General features: G+C 34.7%; 4 protein-coding genes, 2 non-coding genes and 1 pseudogene across 6 annotated transcripts; 5 read left to right on the top strand and 2 right to left on the bottom strand.

The window, feature by feature from the left end:
* Positions 1 to 6,312: 6,312 nt before the first annotated feature.
* On the top strand, positions 6,313 to 6,384 carry TRNAP-AGG (transfer RNA proline (anticodon AGG)). Its single transcript has one exon. It is a non-coding gene; the product is annotated as a tRNA-Pro (tRNA).
* A 2,811-nt stretch (positions 6,385 to 9,195) lies between these two features.
* TRNAL-UAG (transfer RNA leucine (anticodon UAG)) lies at positions 9,196 to 9,275 on the top strand. The gene has a single exon. It is a non-coding gene; the product is annotated as a tRNA-Leu (tRNA).
* A 136-nt stretch (positions 9,276 to 9,411) lies between these two features.
* Positions 9,412 to 10,395, bottom strand: LOC114714216 (uncharacterized). Its single transcript, XM_028898941.1, has 2 exons — positions 10,319 to 10,395; positions 9,412 to 10,241 (listed from the first exon to the last, which is right to left on the bottom strand). The coding sequence occupies exons 1-2, from the start codon at positions 10,367 to 10,369 to the stop codon at positions 9,615 to 9,617; spliced, it is 678 nt and encodes a 225-aa protein (XP_028754774.1). The 5' UTR covers positions 10,370 to 10,395; the 3' UTR covers positions 9,412 to 9,614.
* Positions 10,396 to 11,034: 639 nt separating this feature from the next.
* Positions 11,035 to 13,240, top strand: LOC114714217 (uncharacterized). The gene is made up of 3 exons (XM_028898942.1): positions 11,035 to 11,308; positions 12,417 to 12,549; positions 12,633 to 13,240. The coding sequence occupies exons 1-3, from the start codon at positions 11,148 to 11,150 to the stop codon at positions 12,687 to 12,689; spliced, it is 351 nt and encodes a 116-aa protein (XP_028754775.1). The 5' UTR covers positions 11,035 to 11,147; the 3' UTR covers positions 12,690 to 13,240.
* A 117-nt stretch (positions 13,241 to 13,357) lies between these two features.
* LOC114714213 (chlorophyll a-b binding protein of LHCII type 1-like) lies at positions 13,358 to 14,482 on the bottom strand. The gene has a single exon (XM_028898938.1). The coding sequence runs from the start codon at positions 14,303 to 14,305 to the stop codon at positions 13,511 to 13,513; it is 795 nt and encodes a 264-aa protein (XP_028754771.1). The 5' UTR covers positions 14,306 to 14,482; the 3' UTR covers positions 13,358 to 13,510.
* On the top strand, positions 14,001 to 17,612 carry LOC114714214 (chlorophyll a-b binding protein of LHCII type 1). The gene is made up of 2 exons (XM_028898939.1): positions 14,001 to 14,076; positions 16,632 to 17,612. The coding sequence occupies exon 2, from the start codon at positions 16,680 to 16,682 to the stop codon at positions 17,466 to 17,468; it is 789 nt and encodes a 262-aa protein (XP_028754772.1). The 5' UTR covers positions 14,001 to 14,076; positions 16,632 to 16,679; the 3' UTR covers positions 17,469 to 17,612.
* A 2,295-nt stretch (positions 17,613 to 19,907) lies between these two features.
* LOC114714215 (chlorophyll a-b binding protein of LHCII type 1-like) lies at positions 19,908 to 20,675 on the top strand (annotated as a pseudogene).
* Positions 20,676 to 21,859: the final 1,184 nt, after the last annotated feature.

Raw genomic sequence — 21,859 nt, 5'->3', positions numbered from 1 at the left:
CTTCCATTACCATTACTTGCTTTCACCAAAAGAATTGACGTTGCCTTGCATTTCCTCACAAAACAATCCAGCAACCAGCCAAAAGAATTCCTTACTTCAAAATTGATAGGCGGATTTTTCTACAAGAATATATTCTAAGTTAATTTTAAAATTTCAATTCATTTTGTCTCTCAATTTTATAATTTTTTTCTTCAGACTATTCCTATTGATTACAAGAAACTCCTAACAAGTGTTTAGAGGTAAAATTGAAAAAAAAAAATCATTAAATACTTAAATAAGACTGAAATGTTATTTTATTAAAAAAATAAACCCCTCTAATAAAGTTTATCTTATATTTTAAACCAAATGGAGTACTGTATTAATTTACTATATTATTTTATTGCCTATATCCAGGTAATAACACCAAAGAATGAGACATAAAGGTCAGTCTTGTGCGAAAAAGTTCCAAAGCTTTATTCTTTTTCTCTTATATCAAAGCTTTATTCATACATACATACATATATATATATACACATACATATATATATACACATACATATATATATATATATATATATATATAGCAATCTTAAGGAACAAGTACGTTGGAAAGAGAAGACATAAAGGTCAGTTTCACCGGCCACCAAGTCGCAAAATTGCGAGGGACAAGTACATTCAAATATCCAGATTTGATAAACATTACTACCTCCGGTCTTTAATATAAGACCACGTTTGACTTTTTGTTTAGTCCTAATTATAAGACTCCAATCCATTTGTCTCTCTATTTATGTATTTTTTTTCAAGATAGTCCTTCTAATAATAATAGTTCTAACCAATACACTTAATTAGCAAGGATATTTTAGGAATGATAACACTTATTTATTACAAATAACTAACTTAACTTACTTCCTTAATCTCCTCAAATAAGTCAACTGGGTCTTATAATTAGGACCGGAGGTAGTATGTTATTGCAGATAGTATTAAAAATTCTTGTGTAGCCACATTTCTTTTTCTTATTTGCAATTGCAATTCGAACCTCCTGACTCTCTGCTCTCTTTAATTTTTTTTTTCTCCCGGTGGCTTATGCACATCTTAAAGCCCTCTTCTTTTTTTTTGCCAACATTAAAGCTTCTATTTTTACACAAAATTGATATACGCAATTAAAGTCCTCAAACTTGAATACTTAATTAATTGACGAATACGCAATTAAACGCATGTACGTAAACTCTAATTCATGCTTTGTTCTGCGTCAGCTTGGATAAAAAAAGGGTTAGATAATAAATAAAAGCATCAATTAAGAAATTGACGCAATGCAGAAGCAAATATCAAGAAGTTCTTCATCACAAACTTAACTAAATTTTATTCTTAAGCTTAATTATGTTTATCCATGAACACAATAGGTAATTTGTTCGAATCCCTCAGTCACGCATTCCTAACTTCCTTAATATAATACTCTTGCATTTTCATATCATCTTTTTATTTTCATTATTCTTGTTTCCCGGGCATCTTACACGATCCAAAACCTGAAATTAAATGAGGTTTACAACTGAAATTAGAAACAATGACTTGATCAATAGGGATTTTTTTCCTATTTAGATATTATATTTAAGACTAAATTTAATACCATAATTCACTCTTATATTAAATGCCAAAAGTAATAAAAGATATGTTCCCTTAAAACAATGACTTAGTCCGAAATACAAGTCATTTGGAGAGTATTCAATGATTATTTATCAATTTATCCCTACAATTAATGCTTAAATCTAACTTCTTATATTTTTTTTTCTTCTCCTACACAACCTCATTTAATATGAGTAAAGTTAAGAAAAAAAATTTAATTTCAAACAAATTTGATGAGTCAACTAATATTTTTTGATACTGACGAATTAGTTAAAATCACTTATGTTGTGAACATTAAATTACATACTAGGGTTAGGCAACAAGCAAGCTAGCGTGTTAGAAGTCACACTTACGTAGAACAAATTCCTGGCGACGGAGGCCTGGCTCCAGACAATGTTGGGATTGTAACATGAAACCCCCCCCCCCCGGGCTCTAGAACCTTAATTACAAGCTACTGGCATTCTTGAACAAATCCTGCTCATCACTTATTTCAAAGCACTCTTATATGCTGCTGGCCTGCCTTTGCTACGCACCATATTTTCTGGAAATTAAAACAACAAAAAGAAAAAAAAACTATTAAAAAAAAACAAAGATATATGATAGCTTCATTAATGATAAGGTTACATATACAGTATTAGCTTATATGTTCCGCAATTATATTGCTCACGTTTACTCGTATTGGAGCTTCATCACCTGAGTATTATATTAAATATATACATATGATAGCTTCATTAATTAATAAGGCTACGTATATAGTATTATATTAACTTATGTGTTAAGCAATTCTTTTGCTTACGTTTACTCGTATTGAAGCTTCACCTGCACACACAATAAGCAGAGAATATACATAAGAGGAGGATTATATCATCAGTTAATGTTCTCATAACAACCGCCGTAAAAAGTAAAGATCCGGGGTAAAAAGAAATGAGTTTCGGTGCCCAGCGTAGTGATACTGATGAGTATCAGAAATTCACCACACTGCACTTTAGATGGTTCAAATTAAACTATATTTTTTTACTTTTATTCTTTAAAAAATTATTTTAAAAATTTTTTTTTAACTTAAAAATCATTAGTCGAAAACTTTTTATATGAACCATTGAAACGATATAAATCTCTTTTCTCAACAATTAGGACCATGGTACTCATTATTTAACAAAAAAATAGTGATTCATCAAACTTAATCTGTGACTTTCCAAATAAATGCTGATAAAATATACTTACATTTTAGTCTTTTTAAGATAATATTTTTACTCAACATGACTATTATGAGAACTGCAAGCTTTTGTGAATATCCTAATATTCTTGCAAAATTTATCACCGGCCAATTAAAAAATAGAATTTCCTTTCGTAAAGCAATGGAAAGACCTCTTGAATTAACTAAAAAGGTGGGTACAAAAAAAGTTAAAGTACAAATAGCGGGATGTATCCATGGAAAAGAAATTGCAAGTACTGATCAAAAAAAGTAGGGCTCCTCTGCAAACCATACGAAAATATCATATTAAAAATATTAAGAAACACACATGCTTTAATTTGTTAGTGTTTAATTGCATACGAAAAGTCAACCATAATTATTTGGAAAACAACTGCTTTCTGAAACACTTTAATAAAAAGGATTTACCATAATAAAATAGTTTTAAATAACAATTTGAAAAAATAATTATGATGGAAAATTACAAAAAAAAAAAAAGCCGGGTCTTTCTGACCTCCTTTAGCGTCAGCTTGACCTTTGCATAAGAAAAAAAGCATTAATTAATCAGAAATTGACATGCAGAAGCAAACATCCACAAGTTTTTCACAAACTTAATAAATTTTATTTTTTAGGTTAATTATGGTTTTCCATGAATACAATAGATAATTGTTCGAACCCCTCGGTCACCCATTCCTAAATATAATATTCTTTCATTTCCACATCTTTGTATTTTCACTCTTGTTTCCCTGGCATCTTACATGATCCAAAACCTGAAATTAGACAACGTTTACAAATGAAATTAGAAACAAAGAATTTAGGGGAAATTAAAAATGTCAAAAATTTGTACGAAACTAACTCAGTTTGATCACGTGGGTAATCAATACAATAAGTTTTTTGTCAATAAAACTTGAATAAGTTTTAGTTAATTCTAGCTCTTGACCCATTTCATTAAATAAGTACACACATATATACATTACATAAAATGTTCATAGTAAAAGAGTAAATATATCTCTTTGAAATCTATCAAAAGTGTGTGAATATACTACATCCGACTCTTAATATAAGGGTTAGATACTTAATTTGAAAATGTTAAGAAAATTAATTATTTATAATAAATGTATATTGATTTTTCGAAACAATCTTCTTTATAATGATGTGGATTGGAACTACTCTGGGTGGCATGCAACTTCTTACAATTGATGATCAATAGGAATTTTTTTTTATAAAAAAAAAGATTAAATTTGAGAGACAAAGTGAATTGAAGTCTTATATTTAACATCAAAGTTAACTTAATAACTAGCTCTTATATTAAAAGCTGAAAGTGATAGAAGATATAAGTTAACTAAATTACGTACTTGGGTCAGAAAGAGAAAGAATGCTAGCGTTTTGGAAGTCACACTTGTGATCTGGGGACTTAAGATAGAACAAATTCATGGCGACCGAGGCCTGTTCCCAGACATCGTTGGGACTGTAACATGGCCCCCCTGGCTCCAGAATCTTACAATCTACTGGTATTCTTGAACAAATCTTGCTCACCACTTCTTTCAAAACACTCTTATATGCTGCTGGCTTTGCTACGCACCATGTTTTCTGCAGATTAATACAACCAAATAAAGAAAAATAAAAATATATGATATATATAACTTCATTAATTATGAGGGTACATTTATAGTATATTAGCTAGCTTATATGTTAAGCAATTATTTTGCTTACGTTTACTGGTACTGGAGCTTCACCTGCAAACAAAATAAGCAAAAGAATATGAGAGTAGGATTATATTATCAGTTAATGTTCTCACAACAACCCGTGTTAAAACCTCGTTGAAAAAACGCTTTTTTTTTTTGGAATTGGTGGCACCATTTGTGAAAACATGCCACTAGCGCAAATCTTCAGTAAAAATGTTGAACCTTCAAAGCATAAGTTTCAAATAACCTTTGAAGTGGTCTGGTTTTTTTTTCTTCACAAGTTCTAATTTGAATTGAATTTGTCTGCTTATTTAATAATTTTTTATTTTTATATCTAATTAATTATATGTCTCTTTCATATCATTTTGTATTCAATCTCTCGTCTCTCTCTCCCACTTGGCATTTCTACAAGTAAGATTTTTAAAAAAAAAAAATTTACATTTTTTAATGTATTTATTATCTTTAACTAATTTTAACCAACTTTTTGAGCGCATCAATTATTTGATGCTTGTATTTTGAATAAAAGGGAGTGGATAATATACAAAAAATAAACAGACAAATAGGAAATGAAGGAAGAGAGATACTTGGATCAGCAGTAGCAGCAATGAGGGCAAAGGAGCCCCGTTGGGGCTTTGAGTTTGGGCTGGAATAGCTTCCTACAGGCCCAATAGGCCCATAGTCAACCGCAGGTGAAATTCCATTATTTGGTATCATTGCCTCTCCATTAACTGGCAGGCAAATTACTCCTGCACCATCATTTTGAAATCAGGGATTGGTTGCAGCTTTTTTTTTATTTAAAGCATTAGAGATTTCAAATTAATTAAAATAAGAATCCCTTTAAAAATATTGATGAGAATTGATCTAACATACCTAGGAGAGAGCACAGACACAGCAGAGATAGAACAATTGTACACAATTGAGCAAGAGGACTCATCATCAGGCTGATTCTTGTTTTCTAAGCAATTCTATTCTGCGGTAGTCTGAGTTATGTGACTCAGAACTGGGTTTTCTCAATAAATAAGGATGTAAGTAGGTTACTAAATGGGGCATTTATTCATGAATGAATCGCAATTATGCAATGAACCTTTAATGCATTAAAATGCATTAATTATTGTATTTAAACGCATTAATTGTGTTCTTTTTCTTCGCTGCTTATAGGCTTTCCCAGTTGCCACACGTCATCTCTGCTGTTGGATTTGGATTCCGTTGTTCCGATGTACTCCCTCCGTTCTTTATTATAAGAGACATTTGATGCTTATGGCATGTTCTTATATATAAGAGACACTTAAAAGTTGTCTCTACTTTTTTGTATTGATTTCTTATTTTATCCATATTTATTGTCTCCAACTCACACTCTCTCTCCTTCCACTTCTCTTTTTTTAATTTACTATTGTTCTCTCTCATACTCTCTCTCCTTATTAATGAGGGTATTTTTGGAAAAAAAATTATACTTTTTACACATTGATTGTTCTTAACTAATTTTAACTGTTTTTTTTATCAACGTAATTCGGTTATTCGTCTCTTATAAGGAACGGAGGGAGTATAATAATAAATGTTAAGTTATGGAAAAGCGAATAAATAGATTTAAATTGCTAAATTTAAACAACAATATAGACACATTCACTAGATCCGTTTAATTCAGAATTTTATCAAACCTATTCAATTATTTTAAGTCAGTATACATAATTGTATTTAATATATATGGGAGTATGTATGTATACTTGTAATAGTTGCTTACAGTTAATTTTTATGTTAACGTATATCATCAATTTGGGGGTGTAGGCGGTTTTCTCAGTTGAATTTGTATGAACTATTTGTCTCAAGCAGCCGCTGAGCATCGGGCATTTGGTCTAGTGGTATGATTCTCGCTTAGGGTGCGAGAGGTCCCGAGTTCAATTCTCGGAATGCCCCATTTAGCCTATTTAACTTTTGTCCTTTTCACTTCGACGATCATTTTTTGGCTTCGAACCTAAAGCATGACATCGCCTGACAATATATAAAATAAAAATCCATAGTTTCAAATTTTCAATTCTAATTAACAAAAAACGTAAACATCACTATTCCGACTTCAAATCCAGATCGCATCACAAACTAACGGGAAATCAACATGAAATAGCAACAATAATATAAAAGAGACTCCAACGCAATCAGTGTCCTCAACTACTCATATTTGCAGTCTCCGTAACCTGCAAAAGATCAAATCAAACCCAAAAATCACATATCGAATTGAATAACATAATCCAAAACGCCTCAATCAAACATGTATAATAATGTCTTGTTCTCTGAATCTTACTAGGATCAGTGACAACAAGAAGAGCAGAGCCACGGAATCCACAGTTCCAAGAATGCCTTCCCGCAAAGACGTAGTACTGATTCATAACAGCAGAAGCATGGTTCAGAACTGTGCTTGGTTCATAACATGGCCCTCCTTCTTCTATCCTCTTGCAGTCTCCCAACTGGTTGCATGCGTATTCTATGTTTGATTTCAGTTCTGCTTCGCTCGCTGAAGGCTTCGCCACGCACCACGTCTTCTCATATTCCTGCAATAACATTCATCCATCAACATCACAAATCTACAAGACTTGCTACAAGCATTATGTTTCATGTTTCAATGACTCTTTTTAATTAATATTCAAAACAAGCTTCAGTTTTTCTTACCAGTCCTTTCGCCACCTTCAAGTTTCCTCCTGCACAATATATAAGTAAATTCATGGTCAATAATGACAGGATCTGTATGTGTTTGTGAAATAAGAATTTCCTAGTCGTCAAAACACAAGGCCACACTACAAGATTTGATCTGATTTCTAATTATACGAGTGTTAACTTATTCGGATTTCACAAATGGTTTATACTAGATTCTACCTAAAAAGCTAGAGAACCAGTCCGGTTCCGGATTAAGTTTTGGAAGATAATATCCAGGATTAGTCTGAACGAAAAACAGAAGATTCTGAAACCAAAAGCAATTACAAATAAACTTTCTATGGGACAGTAATCTAAAGCCACCCATTAACTGTATACTTACCATAGCTGAAAGAGACGATAAGAAGTAAAAGAAAGAGAAGATGAAGTGAGCCACTTGATCTATCCATGGTGTCTGTGATGATTTGATTGCTTGAGAAGTTCAAGAGTGCAGAAACCAAGCGGTTCTTTTTTCTCTTCACTGAACAAATAGATTGAGCTGTTACTTTACTTCAGTGTGTGATGCTGATCGAAAGGTCAAGGTATGCGTGCGTGTGTGTGTATATATACACGAAAATTATTAATTCTGACGAGAGAAAAAAGGAATAAATTTGTTGGAATTTATTGAGTCATTTATGTTTGAAATCAATTGGAAAACAGCGTGGAAAGGAAGTTAAAACGCATTGTGAAGAAGTTCAAAGCTTCCATACATGCATATAGTTCAAATGTATCTTGATTTGATGAACGTTACGTTATAAATAGCATTAAAAGTTACGTTTTATTTAAGATTATCCAAATCTGTCAAATTTAATCCTCAGAAGTACTCCTCGTACACTCTAATTTGAGTAGAAGATGAACCGAAATGGATTAAGGCTTGAGATGTGGAACTTCGAAGAAATACGCACATGATCAATTTTAAAACATACCACAATCATTTTTTTCAGGGCTTCATTGTCACCCCCTCTTATTTGCTCCCCCCCCCCTATAGGTATCTCTTATTTGAGGTACTGTCATATACTAAATTTAGATATCTCTCCCAATGAAGATTCGAGCCTTAATTCATCATATTGTAAAAGACTAATCCTTTTCGCTAAACCCAATCTTCTTATTATTATTATTTTTTTCCTTCTTTTTTGCCCATGTTTATATATGTAGTTCAATTTGTCCCCTCTATTATGTTTTTTGTGGTTATTGTTGCAAGATAATGGAACCGAAGAGAGCTTGTGGCTCGCTAAACATACTATTCAAGTTTTAAATTTGAAGTTTCTTTATCAACAGGCGTTGGATCCAGCAGAAGATACTAGTTCTTCATAACATGATGAACTAATGTTTGAATCCCCATTAAGAAAGGTGCCTATATTTAGTGTTTGATAGTGCATCAATACTTATACCTACAAAAAAAAAATTAAAGTTTCTTCTTTCTAATAGGAGTAGCGCTTGATTTTTTATTTCTCCTCCCCTAATTTCGTAATTATGCATAATTTTTTGCAGCCATTTTTTTTATTCCCATGGCTGATTATTTTTTAAGTAATGATCATTCCTCCGTTCACTCAAAATAGTCAGAAAACTTGGTCATTATGGTTACTGATTATTTGCTGTGATGGGTTGCTATTTCTCATTGGCTTCAGTTTTAAAGGAAGTCCTGCACATATATATGGTTTTTCTTGACTATTGTGTTAATGTCTTCTTCTTTCTTTATTCATATGATAATGGTTAACTGGATTTTCAATATAAAAAGAAATTGAAGAAAACAAATTGGGAGAGGGTGGTCTATAAGGGTCCATAATGTGCCAAAAGAAAAAACAGAGAAAAGTTAATTTCATTTATTTTTTTAAATATTAAAATATATATATCGTTATATCCATTGAAAAGTTAAACCAACACTTAGAAAATTGAAACAATAGCAAACACACTGAAATTTTCATAAATGGTAGGTAATTAATTGCAGATTCACAATTATAAAATTTAAATGAAATTATAAGAAATAAGCGGAGCTCTTTTTCATATGAATATGAATTTGACAATCGACTGCCTGCTTCATCTGACAGTTTGGCCGAGTGGTCTAAGGCGCCAGATTTAGGCTCTGGTCCGAAAGGGCGTGGGTTCAAATCCCACAGCTGTCAATTTAAATAATTTTCTTTTTCTCTTCTTCAGAAATGGCATTCGATTTTTATCAATCAGACCAATTCTTAATGAACTAAGCACAAAACTACAAAAAGTTCAACGCAACGATGACAAATTGACAATATACAAATCAAGTTCAGAAAAATCACAGATCAAGATCATATACATTTGTAAATTGAGTTGTGGCAGATGTAAAAATGGGGAGCCTAAGGATCACCCAGGGCACTTCCAACAATTCGATCGCTAATCAGACTCAAATAAGCAAATTGACACAAAACATAGAACAAGTTTAACAGGGCTCATTAATTCAATCGAGTAAATGAGAGAGGGTGATTGCCTCAATCAGGTGGGTCTGTGTGAAGAAATTCCTGTACAGTTGAAGGAAACTCCAAGCCTCCAAAACCATGATCATCATCATCACCACCTTCAGAAAGAAAAACACGTTTGCCCAGAAGCAAATGTGCCAACCTCAAAGGCTCTTTCTTCTCCTCTCGAAAGTACTTAATCCACCCATCTAGCCTCTTCATCTCCTTCTTACACTTTGGCCCCTTCATTCCCGCAATCTTTGAGTAAAACCCACCCTCACAGTGACAGGAATTACAATCATTACCACCTTCTTCCTCATCCCCCTCTTCCGGTAACCCCAATAACCGCATTAACTGTTCGATCTCGTCAATTTCATCATCCTCAGCTTCAATTTCAGGTCTGCGGCGATCTGAAGGGCTTGAGTGAGGTGGGTGTTGTTGGTCGGGTAATGGGAAATCCGGGGAAATAGATAGGAAAGCTCGAGGCGGTTCGCTACCACATGGGTCGCTAGAAGAACTAGCGATGGGTTGATCGAGGTGGAGGAACATAGGAGAGCTTAGTGACCCTAGCGAAGAGTAGTTGCCGTCTTGTGTTTGCGACTTTGTCGGAGCCGGAGCCGGAAGCGGCGGCGGATGTTCGAGTTTCAGTCTCTTCTCGACCTGATGATTGATGGATTAGGAATTAGAACTCAGGTAAGTAGAAGAAGGGAATACTGAAATTTCAAAGATTGACGCACCTGTCTCAGAGAAGAGAAGAAATTCGAATGCAGAGACGGTGGCGGTTGCATTTCGTTTTCCCACCCGTTTTTTTGACCAACAATAACACAATGATTATAATGAGAATTTATTTATGGGTTCTCAGTAATTTTTGCTCTCCAATCATACGTGTCTTACATAACATTGAGGAAAAAAATTCTGAAACCCATTTTTTCTTCTTCTATTGTTACAACTTACAATAATTACAAGTACTGGTTTACTTTAAAATTTATAGCATATGAGTAATAAATAACAGTACATATGATTGAAATTTTCAATTTATATTATTTCAATGAAAAATATTGAAAATTGACCGATAAATTTATAAACTTGTATTGTATAAATGACTGATCTTTTGACCTAATTTTAGAACTTTTTCTCCTATCCTCCAATCAATCTCATGTATTCATTGTACTTACGAAATATATGAAGATATTTAAATAAAATCAAAATCATAATTTTAAGAATATTTTTACAATATACGAAATAAATATATAAAAAAATTTATCTCAATTTAAAAAAAAAACTTTTGAAAAGTAATTTTTAGACTGCCCAAACACTTTTTTAGCGTGGATTTAAAAGAGTGGTGCTTAATAGAAATAACCCTGAATTTGGCTCGAGGAAAATTCCCAATTTTCGGTTCCAAATATTAGTGAATGAATGATTTCAGACCAACAGAAAACAACAAATGTTTGTGAGAGATTAGTTCGCCTGAACGCCTTAGGAGTGTGTGAGGGGTTCGCCGGTGATTAGCCGCTGTTGACTGTCATCCTCCGGCAGGTGAAATCGAAGGCGTCGGCAGACTCCTTTATGGCGGCGTCGTTTAGGTGGATTTTACAACTTCACAAGGACGTTCCCAAAGCTGCTAGATTCTACGCGGAAGGCTTGGACTTCACTGTCGACGTCTGCACTCTTCGTTGGGCTGAACTTCGCTCCGGTTCCCTCAAGCTTGCCCTCTTGCATTCTCCCAAGTATGTATCTTTAATCGCCTCACTCGCCTGTTTCCTTATCTGATGCGTTCTACCTGTTTGATTTAATGTTGATTTATAGACTGCCAAGAGAAAATCGTAGTTCATCCTATAGATAAACTTTATTATATTCGGTGTAAGATTATAATGCCAAAAGAATGAAGAGAAATTTGTGAGGTGAGCAGCTGATAAATGCCACTAGTTTGGTGAAAGTTTGTTGCTTGTTTTATTCTCTAATAAATTGAAGGGTGCCCAGATTTCGTTTACTAGATAATGCTTCCCTAATTAGAAAGAATTTAATGTTGCGAACCTCATTTTACAAGAATTGACACGAAATATTTCACTGATCAATGGGGATTCATATGCCCACATGTTAATGCTTAATCTGGTGTTTGATCTTTGTTCATTTCTCATTTGGAAATGCAAAAATGGTATTGCGGGAAAACTCAGAAAAATTGAATTGATAAGACAGCAGAGCTTCCCCCCTTTAGAGGAATTTTGGCTGTCACCACTAATTTAGGATTCATGCTTCATCTTAGCTGCGTTTTCTGGCCAAGGAAAAGAGCCTTGTTTATACTTTTAATAGGAAGTATATTGAATAAAGTTCGTGCTGAATATTTTCTCTAAGATAGTAGTAGATGATCATGATCCGGTTGATCATTTCTGTCTTCATTTTTGCCCCTTAACGATGCTTGTCAATAGGGTTGATAATGCAATTGATTTATTCAACCACGCCAGAAGGATGAGCTTCATACCCATTCAAATGCCATCGATTCTGGCCTTGGTTGTCTGGATGAATTTTCTGTTTGCTCGCTAGCTTTGTTTGAATGATGCCTGGGGAGATGAAATTGTTTTTCCCGTTGTGACATGGCTTGAGATATGCAAAAAAGTCTGTATTCTAGGATTATTTATTTGACATGGAAGCTATTGTATTAATTCTAATTCTACATGCAAGCAGAATTAGGCATCAGTTTTATTATTTTTGGTAATTGGTATCAAACGATGACATTTACTTCTTTTGGGCTAAAATTTTGGGTAAATAGTCCTACCTTTTATTTCTGTGGGGTTAGCCACGTTATCTGGTTTTTAAGATGCTAATTTACTTTCACAGTGACCATGGCTTGCAGAAGGGATACTCCTCGCTGCTATCATTTACGGTTACTGACATCAACACCACAGTGACTAAATTAATGTCATTAGGAGCTGAGCTAGATGGTCCTGTAAAACATGAGATCCATGGAAAGGTGATGATCGTTTAATATATAATGCCTTATATTTCAATAGGCTTAGAACCAATGATTGTCTGATATGATTTGCTTGTGCGCAGGTTGCTGCAATGAGGTGTATTGATGGGCACGTTTTGGGCCTGTATGAACCAGCATAAGATGGACCTCTATTAACACTAAAACTAATAATGGCTTGGCGCTCCTTTGGGGAGATAGAGAAAACTTGCAGCAGATTATTAGCCATTTTTTGGGATTCTCTGCAGTAAGTGGTAGTGTTTGTTTTTTGACATTTCAGAGGATAAGAGGTGACGGACTTGAGACTTGGGCATGAAAGAATAATCAAGAAGATTGAAAATTACTTTGTCATGTGGATAGTGGAGTTCTTTAAATCATCCATATTCCCAATAACTGATTGGAAATACACAGCTGATATTCTGCCTGTGCATTCAGTTCTCATCTTGTGCTTATTTCAACAAGGTCCAAAGCTGTTTGTTTCCTCATGTTTGACTTGCCTAGTTGGCACCAGTCTCTAAGATGTCTTTAGGACTGATCTGCATTTGTCATTGTACAACTCAAAGTACGCTACTGGAGATTATGATGCATTTAGGATGTATTCTCATTGATCATTTGAAGAATTAGAACTGTACAAGCTGAGATTCAAAAGAATCAAAATAGATGGGTAAATCTTGTATGTGATTTGAAAGGCGAACTGATAACTGTTCCGTGTTTCAAATTTAATTGTCTGATCACTTAGCAAGGGCTAGACAGTAAACAGTAAGAGGGTAAAAATTGCAAATGTTGGAAGGTCTCATTCAACCCGAGGTAATAGAAGGTAAATTCATTCATATAATTCATATTTTCGGCAGAAACAGATTTCGATACATGTCCTACTAGACCCTTCTGCAAATCATAAATCATTCTCATTAACTCTGGTGCGTTTTCTTTGCTCTCAGTAATGATAATGTAGTACATGTTTTGTTCACTTCCCGGGAACAAAGTTTGTGGCGTAGGCCCAAGCATTGTTGTTCACTGGGTCAGCAAGGTGATCTGTGAGGTTTTCCAATGGGCCCTTTCCGGTCACAATGGCTTGAACAAAGAATCCAAACATCGAGAACATGGCCAATCTTCCATTCTTAATCTCCTTCACCTTCAACTCAGCAAAAGCCTCTGGGTCATCAGCTAAGCCCAGTGGGTCAAAGCTTCCCCCGGGATAAAGTGGGTCGGTCACCTCTCCAAGAGGTCCACCAGCAATACGGTAACCCTCCACAGCACCCATCAAGATCACTTGGCAAGCCCAGATGGCAAGAATGCTTTGTGCATGAATCAGGCTTGGGTTGCCCAAGTAGTCAAGCCCACCCTCACTAAAGATTTGGGATCCAGCCTTGAACCACACAGCCTCACCAAATTTGACACCATTACGGGCTAACAGCTCAGGGAAGACACATCCCAAAGCTCCAAGCATGGCCCACCTAGCATGGATGACTTCAAGCTCACGATTCCTAGCAAAGGTCTCTGGGTCAGCAGAGAGCCCTGCAGTGTCCCAACCGTAGTCACCTGGGAACTCACCAGTCAAGTAGGAGGGGGGCTCACCAGAGAATGGGCCCAAGTACTTGACACGATCTGGGCCGTACCATGGGCTTCCAGAGGAAACAGGCTTGGTGGCTGTTTTCCTCATGGTGATTCTTCCGACTCCAAGCTCAGGGGTGTAGGGAGCTAGTTTCACTGCCTGCCCAACTAATGATGAAGATGAGAGAGCCATTGTTGAAGCAGCCATTTTCAAATTTCAGTTGTGGTTCTAAAATGACAGAATAGTTCAAGAAAAGAACTTTAAATCGAGTTTGAACTGGTAATTGATGCAAACATTGGGCTTAGATGGTCTTTATATAGCTTGAAATGGGGAGATGTCATTTTCTTATGAGATCCAATGTCCAAATTTCTATCGTCCTGTTGTGAGATGATGGATTTTCTTGGTCCACTTATCATATATGAGATCCAATGTCCAAATTTCCATCGTTCTGTTGTGCAAGGATGGATTTTCTTGGTCCACTTATCATATATGAGATCCAATGTCCAAATTTCCATCGTTCTGTTGTGCAAGGATGGATTTTCTTGGTCCACTTATCATATCTGGATTGTTTTCTCCGATCAAATATCTTGAGCAATATCAAAAGTGCTTGCTTCATCCAATAAAACACTGCCATTTGTTCATCTGGATAGAGGACTATATCTGCAAAAACGAAGTTAATAAGTTGCTGTAAAAATATCAAGTGTTTTGGGTAACAAAAACTATCAAGTTTTTTTTTCTGGCTAAAGTATAAGTATCCTCCTCTTGGAAATAATTCTATTTGAGGTACTATCGGACACTAAAACTAAATGTAGATACCTCTCTCAATGGGAATTCAAATTTTAGTTCGCCATATTATGAGGAAGTAGCTCTTCTGTTAACTCCGTTGGTAAAGAATAGCAAGTTTAATTGCCTAGAAATACTCAAGAAAGCTTTTGTCTAGTTGGCTAACATACAAACTGTACCTGTGGATGAGAATGCTCCATGCAAATTGGACCACCTGTGGTAACAACGGGAAAGGTAAATAAATCCGTGGAAAATCTACATGCAAGGGCCCAGTGCAATAAATTGTGAATAAGCCAGATAGCCGGCAATATTATCAAAAAAAATCTATACGTTTTTTCGTTTCACCTCTCCGTTGCTTTTTCTTCTTCTAAGTTCTAACCATTCTCTCCTTTACTAGTCTTTTTTCCCCCCAGCATTCTCTTCTTTACTAGTCACACAGACATTAATGATGTTTTTACTCTTGTATATTTTTCCTCGAAATTTGTCGATTCTGTACTCTTTTTTTAAAATGTGAATCACGTTCTCCCAAATTGTTATCATTCACGAGAATGAAGTCCAATTTATAATATGATTAGATAGATATCAAGGAAGCAGGCTACACTGGCTGTGAATGGTTATAAATTCTATTTAGAATATAATTATATTAAAACGTTTCCCAATCCGCAATTTAATACAATCAATTATTTATCATTTTCATATTACTCCTATGATCTTTAATATAAAATCTAGTGAATTGAATTAATTAAATTATCATGACTCTAATAAACCAAACAAAAAATCGTGTCAACCAAACAAAGTCTCACATGGTTGGTAGATAGTTAGATATATTGTCTCAAATTTGATCCTAACCATATGTATGGATAAGACTTTGTTAAAAAAAAGAAGAAAAAAAAGAAAGTAAAACTCACTTTTGTAATCTCTACAGCTGAAAGGAATTAGTTTTTAACTGTGAGTTGGGAAATATCGTAAATGTTAAAAACATAATCTCAAATCTAAAATTACCCATATTTTAACCTATAATTTTAATTGATAAAAAATCCGCTATAATTTTAATAAGTTGAAAACGAACTAATTTACTAGCTAAACTAATTTGAAAGGGTGCCCTCCCTAAAATAAATTAAGTATATCTAAGTTCTTTTCTTCGCATGGTTTTTGATAAAATAAGTTCCATCATTCATTTTCACAAGTTATTAGTAGTATGATTTTCTGGAAATTTCAAAAAGCCAGCATAGGTCGTATCGTTTCCCTTTGCAAAAATAAGCTCGACCATAGATTGCCCCGTTGCAATGCAGTGTGGCTCTATCAGAAAACAAAATATCTGGCAACATTGAAGGAGTGTTTGTAATCTTTTATTAGGTCCCATCATCTGATTTCCAAGTTATTACGACCACCACATTTCAGATTTCAACTCATAAAATATCTTCACTTCTGTAAACACCAGTTGATAATTTTAAGATGAAGAAGATACTTCCAAACCAAATTATAATTTCTTTGACTCGGATATCTGATTTTTAAAACTGTAGTGAGACACGTGATCGGAATCTAAACTTACACGTGGATTGCTTCTATTGGTTCTCAGCCTTACACTTTGGTGGATGAGAGGGTGCCAGATAGGTTGAGAAATAAAATCTCAAAATCTTGTGACTGCCAATGAGGGTGATGATTTTGATGCCCCTAAGATAAGATCGTCAACCACTTCATCCACTATAAAAGCCCATCCAGCTTCTTCAATTCTTTCACCCTTCTCGTCTATCATCACAAGGAAGCCCACCTTGACGGTTCTTATCAGTTCTTCACCATGGCTGCCTCTACTATGGCTCTTTCCTCCCCATCTTTTGCCGGCAAGGCTGTTCCGCTTGCTCCAACTGCCACCGAGACTGGTCGTATCTCCATGAGGAAGACTGTTACCAAGCCTGTTTCTTCTGGAAGCCCATGGTACGGGCCTGACCGTGTCAAGTACTTGGGTCCATTCTCCGGTGAGCCCCCATCCTACTTGACTGGTGAGTTTCCTGGTGATTATGGCTGGGACACCGCCGGGCTCTCTGCTGACCCAGAGACCTTTGCTAGGAACCGTGAGCTTGAGGTCATCCACGCCAGGTGGGCCATGCTCGGAGCTCTGGGATGTGTCTTCCCTGAGCTCTTGGCTCGCAACGGTGTCAAATTCGGTGAGGCTGTATGGTTCAAGGCCGGATCCCAGATCTTCAGTGAGGGTGGGCTTGACTACTTGGGCAACCCAAGCTTGATCCATGCACAAAGCATCCTTGCCATCTGGGCTTGCCAAGTGATCTTGATGGGAGCTGTTGAGGGTTTCCGTATTGCTGGTGGGCCTCTTGGTGAGGTTACTGACCCACTCTACCCCGGTGGAAGCTTTGACCCATTGGGCTTGGCTGATGACCCCGAGGCCTTTGCTGAGTTGAAGGTGAAGGAGATCAAAAATGGTAGGTTGGCTATGTTCTCCATGTTTGGATTCTTTGTTCAGGCTATTGTTACCGGAAAGGGCCCATTGGAGAACCTTGCAGACCACCTTGCTGACCCAGTCAACAACAATGCTTGGGCCTATGCCACAAACTTCGTCCCTGGAAAGTGAGCTTTGATTAGGGAGAAAAATGATGGGCGTTATTCCCTTCTTACATTTGGATCTGAGAGTGGTGATGTAAATTTGTTGAGAGCTAGTGAAAGAATGACTTGGAATTTTGTGTAATGATGTTCAATCCATAAAATTGTTTGATTTTATTGTGTTCAGTTTTCAAGTTTAATTATCTTTGCGTGCTGTCCTGAAGCTGCACATTAACCCTGAGAAATCTCAATTGAGTTCCGACTTTGAGAAGATAAGCATATTTTTAGTGAAAAGAATAGAATTACTCTCTAGATTCAAAAATTTAATTACAAACCAGTTATAAATACATTTTTAAAAATAATATCATTTGTGAAAATATTCTGATTCTGTTTTTATTTTAAAATTTAATTGTAATGAAACGTTACGTAAAAATATCAAGTTTCACAGGGTAGAAGGGACAAAAAAGCTTTTGTGTTGGAGCTGATGCAAAGGGTACATATGGATGAGAATGCTCTGTTCAGAATGGACCACACAAAGTGAGGTTGATAAAGACTATTCTATTTATAACAAATTAATATTTAAATTTTTATTAAGAAAGACATTCAGATTTAATATCGAACAGTGTTTTGAATAGAATTATTTTTAACAAAGAATATTTGTATCTAACAAAATATATATATATATATATATATATAGAGCATCCTATAAATTCTATAGTTTAGGTCTAAAAAATTAAAATATTTGTTTGGAAACGATGAAAATTCAAATGTTTAGAAGACTAAAAAAATATTCTATAAAAAAGGACTATGAACCTTCAAGACAATTTAAGATACAGGGAGTCATAATTTGACCATGTTTAAATGTGACATGATAATATACTAAGTAGGAAGTAATTGTATAAAGTTATATTGTTATTTAATTATAACTAATTCAACCACAATAGGAGTTTTGATTGGTTGGTTTTAAAAATATTTTTGCAGAAACTTGACCTTCAAATATCTTATATATTATGATAATGTTTGTGCCATGTATTACAAAATTTTAAAAAATAAAATAAAATGAACACCTCCTTAATATTGCTTCTTGCATTGTGATCCACTCATAAGCTAAATATGTGGCAGTTTTAACTATGCAAGAAGTTTGAAGGCGTATTCCAAAGCCTCCTTCAAGAATTAGTCCAATTTTATAAATTTTTTGTCGCAATCATACTCTTAAGTTATTACAACCACAATATTTGGATTTCATTTTTTAAAAAAATACCTTTCATTTCATTTCTGTAACCATCAATTAAGACTTAGTTTGCTTCTTTCACAGGTTGTTTTCAGATTTTAATATTTGACTTGCTAAAAGTTTGTCCACTCTCACAAACAAACTATTCGAATTAGAACTCTCTATTCCACTTCGTTTCTCAGAATAATCAACCCATCAAATTTGCTTCTTCTCCAATTCGAGAGAGCATATATGTATATGTATTTTTTTTTAATTTAATTTTTACCGTCTTCTTTATGTTTTTGACCAATTTTTAAAATGATAAATATAGAGTTCTATCACATGAGTGGAAAATTAAATTCATCTATTTAATTCTGAAAGGCATATAGATGATAATGGAAAACTGAATTATCATTTCGATTAATTCAGATTTCAAATACGAGAGGAGAAAAATGGTACCACAATCAAACTAACACGTGGCTTGATCTCATTGGCTAACACTATTTGCCATTAGTGGACGAGAGAGTGCCAGATAGGCCGAGAGATGGAGCATGGAAATCTTGAACATCCAATGAGAATGAAGATTTAGATAGAAAGGAGATAAGAGGTAGAGGCGGTGTGGCAAAATGGCAAGCCTCCAAGATGCAGTCCAGCCCATGGGTTGGCAAGCTAGCCTACTTTTCTTTTCTTTTTCTTTTTTTTAAATTTTTATTTTTATACAATTCTCAATATATTATTCAACATAGTTAGAGGATTTTGACTCTCAAATTTCACATTAACATCTCATCATTCATGCAGTTACATATGTAATATACACGTAAAAGATCTTCTTAATTAATTTGAATGAGAAAAATAGTCAAATTAATTATTTAGAAAAAATATGTGTTAGTTTTTCCTAAAATGTCTTCTCAAATTATAAATTAATCCTCACATTATTTTATTATAACCCACTATTCAAATTTAAAACTTCAAGTCTAATTTCAATATTTCAAACTAAGCTAAACCTATACAAATAATAATAATTTTTTTAGAAAAAATTTAGGCAGGCCGACGGGCTCGAGCTGGCATTTTGCCAACCCGCCAAGGTGCGGGCTACTTCAGCCTATAGCGGCCCGTATCCGTACTACCAGCCTGTATTACTAGCTCTAATAAGAGGCCCATCTCTTCATTCAATATAAAAGCCTACCCATCTCCTTCATTTCTTCCTAGTCTCAATCATCACCACATAAAAGCCCACCTCAACAATTCTCTATCTCAACCATGGCTGCCTCCACCATGGCTCTTTCATCTCCATGTTTTGTCGGCACTAAAGTGAAGGTCTCCCCTTTTGTTATCGAGACTAGATGGCTCTCTATAAGGAAAACTGTTAGCAAGCCCACCACCTTTGGAAGCCCCTGGTATGGCCTAGACCATGTCAAGTACTTGGGCCCATTCTCCATTGAGCCCCCATCCTACTTGACCGGTTGGGACACTATTAGGCTCTCTGCTAACCTAGAGACCCTCGCTAGGAATCGTGAGTTTGAAGTAATCCACACTAGGTAGGCCATGCTCGGAGCTTTGGGCTGTGTCTTCCCTAAGCTCTTGGGCCGCAATGGTGTCAAGTTCGGTGAGGCTGTATAGTTCAAGGCTGGATCCCAAATGTTTAGCAAGGGTGGCCTTGACTACTTGGGCAACCCCAGCTTGATTCATGCACAGAGTATCTTTGCCATCTGGGCCTGCCAAGTGATCTTGATGGGAGTCGTTGAGGGTTGCTGTATCGCTGGTGGGCCTCTTGGTGAGGTTACTGACCCACTGTACCTTGGAAGAAGCTTTGACCCATTGGGCTTGGCTGATGACCCGGAGGCTTTTGCTGAGTTGAAGGTGAAGGAGATCAAAAACAGTAGATTGGCCATGTTCTCAATGTTTGGATTTTTTGTTCAAGCCGTTGTAACCGGAAAGGGCCTATTGGAGAACCTTGCAGACCACCTTGCCGACCCGGTCAACGACAGTGTTTGGGCTTATGCCACAAACTTTGTCCCCGGAAAGTGAGCTTAGAGAAAAGGCTTGTGGGCTTTTTTATACCGTTAGGAGTTTGGAATGAGCATGGGGGTCTTGATGTAAATTTGTTGAGAACGAGTGAAAGAAGAATTGAATTTTGTGTAATGACGCTGAATCCTGTGTGTTGGCCTTTGAAATTATTTTATTCAATTTGTTAGCTTAGTCATATTTGTTTGCTAATAGTGAAATTGCTCTCGTTAACCATTATGGCGAAAACTAGGATGTTTTAAATTTTTTGGGGGAATGAATATATACGCGGTTAATATAATTTTTAGTTTCTTAAGTTTTTTTTATTTTGGTTTTAGTCTATCAAATTTCAAATCATAAATTTTGTTCCCTCAAGAGGTAAAATAGTTTAAGTGTATTAGATTATAGGGACCAATATTATAAATAAAAGGAAAATTGAGAAATCAAAACTTATAATTTAAAATTTAAGGGACCAAAACTAAGATAATGTCAAACTTGAAAGACAAAAGGTTATATTAACTCTTAAATATTTAACAAACAAGTCTGCATTAGCTAAATTTTTTTTCCGGTGAATAAAATTTGGTAAATTTTGTTAGGGTTTATTAGGCGTAGTTTGCTGTTTATTAGTTGCGCATTAAATAACCATTGGGCCAGTGCTTTCTTTTTTTTAAATGAAAAAGACCAACCAATTTTTTTTAATAATATGTATAGTTTTAAATTGTTTTACTTAAAAATTTTACAAACTCCTATGTTTATTTCATTTCTATCTTCTTAGTAATTTTAAAATTATATTCTACTTTATCTCAAAAAAATTATAATCTACTCCACCATATCTTGAAAAACTATAGGCCTTGTAAAAAGATTTATTTTATTGATATTCTTCATATTAAGAAATTGAGTTACAAAATTAAAATTGAAAAAAATTTTATTTTTGACAAAAACAATTTTACATTTATGATTTATATAATATGTGTTAAAAATATATTTAATGATGTACAAATAAATTTTATAAACTTACAATTTATTAAATCTATACCGTTGGCAAAAAGAATATATTACATTTATAGCTTTGAGGCCAAAATAAATAACATTGATTATTTAAAATATTTATTTTCTAATAAAAATTATCATAGAAATTTAATCAATGAATACAAAATATTAAAAATATAAATATATAATGAGCCCTTTTTTAAGCTAAAAAAAGAAAC

This window comes from Neltuma alba, unplaced genomic scaffold (assembly GCF_004799145.2).
Source record: "Neltuma alba isolate B1F8T4 unplaced genomic scaffold, ASM479914v2 tig00011497_pilon, whole genome shotgun sequence".
NCBI lineage: Eukaryota > Viridiplantae > Streptophyta > Magnoliopsida > Fabales > Fabaceae > Neltuma > Neltuma alba.
Note: the sequence above shows the minus strand (reverse complement) of the source record. Positions and strands in the feature narration are given on the sequence as shown.

What these genes read in the sequence shown, in the direction of transcription:
- LOC114714216 (XM_028898941.1), bottom strand. Translation starts at nt 10,369, where the DNA reads ATGCAACCGCCACCGTCTCTGCATTCGAATTTCTTCTCTTCTCTGAGA. An exon ending in TCTTCTCTTCTCTGAGACAG is followed by an intron (nt 10,242 to 10,318) that starts GTGCGTCAATCT and finishes ATCAATCATCAG; the next exon opens with GTCGAGAAGAGACTGAAACT.
- LOC114714217 (XM_028898942.1), top strand. Translation starts at nt 11,148, where the DNA reads ATGGCGGCGTCGTTTAGGTGGATTTTACAACTTCACAAGGACGTTCCC. An exon ending in GCCCTCTTGCATTCTCCCAA is followed by an intron (nt 11,309 to 12,416) that starts GTATGTATCTTT and finishes TTACTTTCACAG; the next exon opens with TGACCATGGCTTGCAGAAGG. An exon ending in AACATGAGATCCATGGAAAG is followed by an intron (nt 12,550 to 12,632) that starts GTGATGATCGTT and finishes GCTTGTGCGCAG; the next exon opens with GTTGCTGCAATGAGGTGTAT.
- LOC114714213 (XM_028898938.1), bottom strand. Translation starts at nt 14,305, where the DNA reads ATGGCTGCTTCAACAATGGCTCTCTCATCTTCATCATTAGTTGGGCAG.
- LOC114714214 (XM_028898939.1), top strand. Translation starts at nt 16,680, where the DNA reads ATGGCTGCCTCTACTATGGCTCTTTCCTCCCCATCTTTTGCCGGCAAG.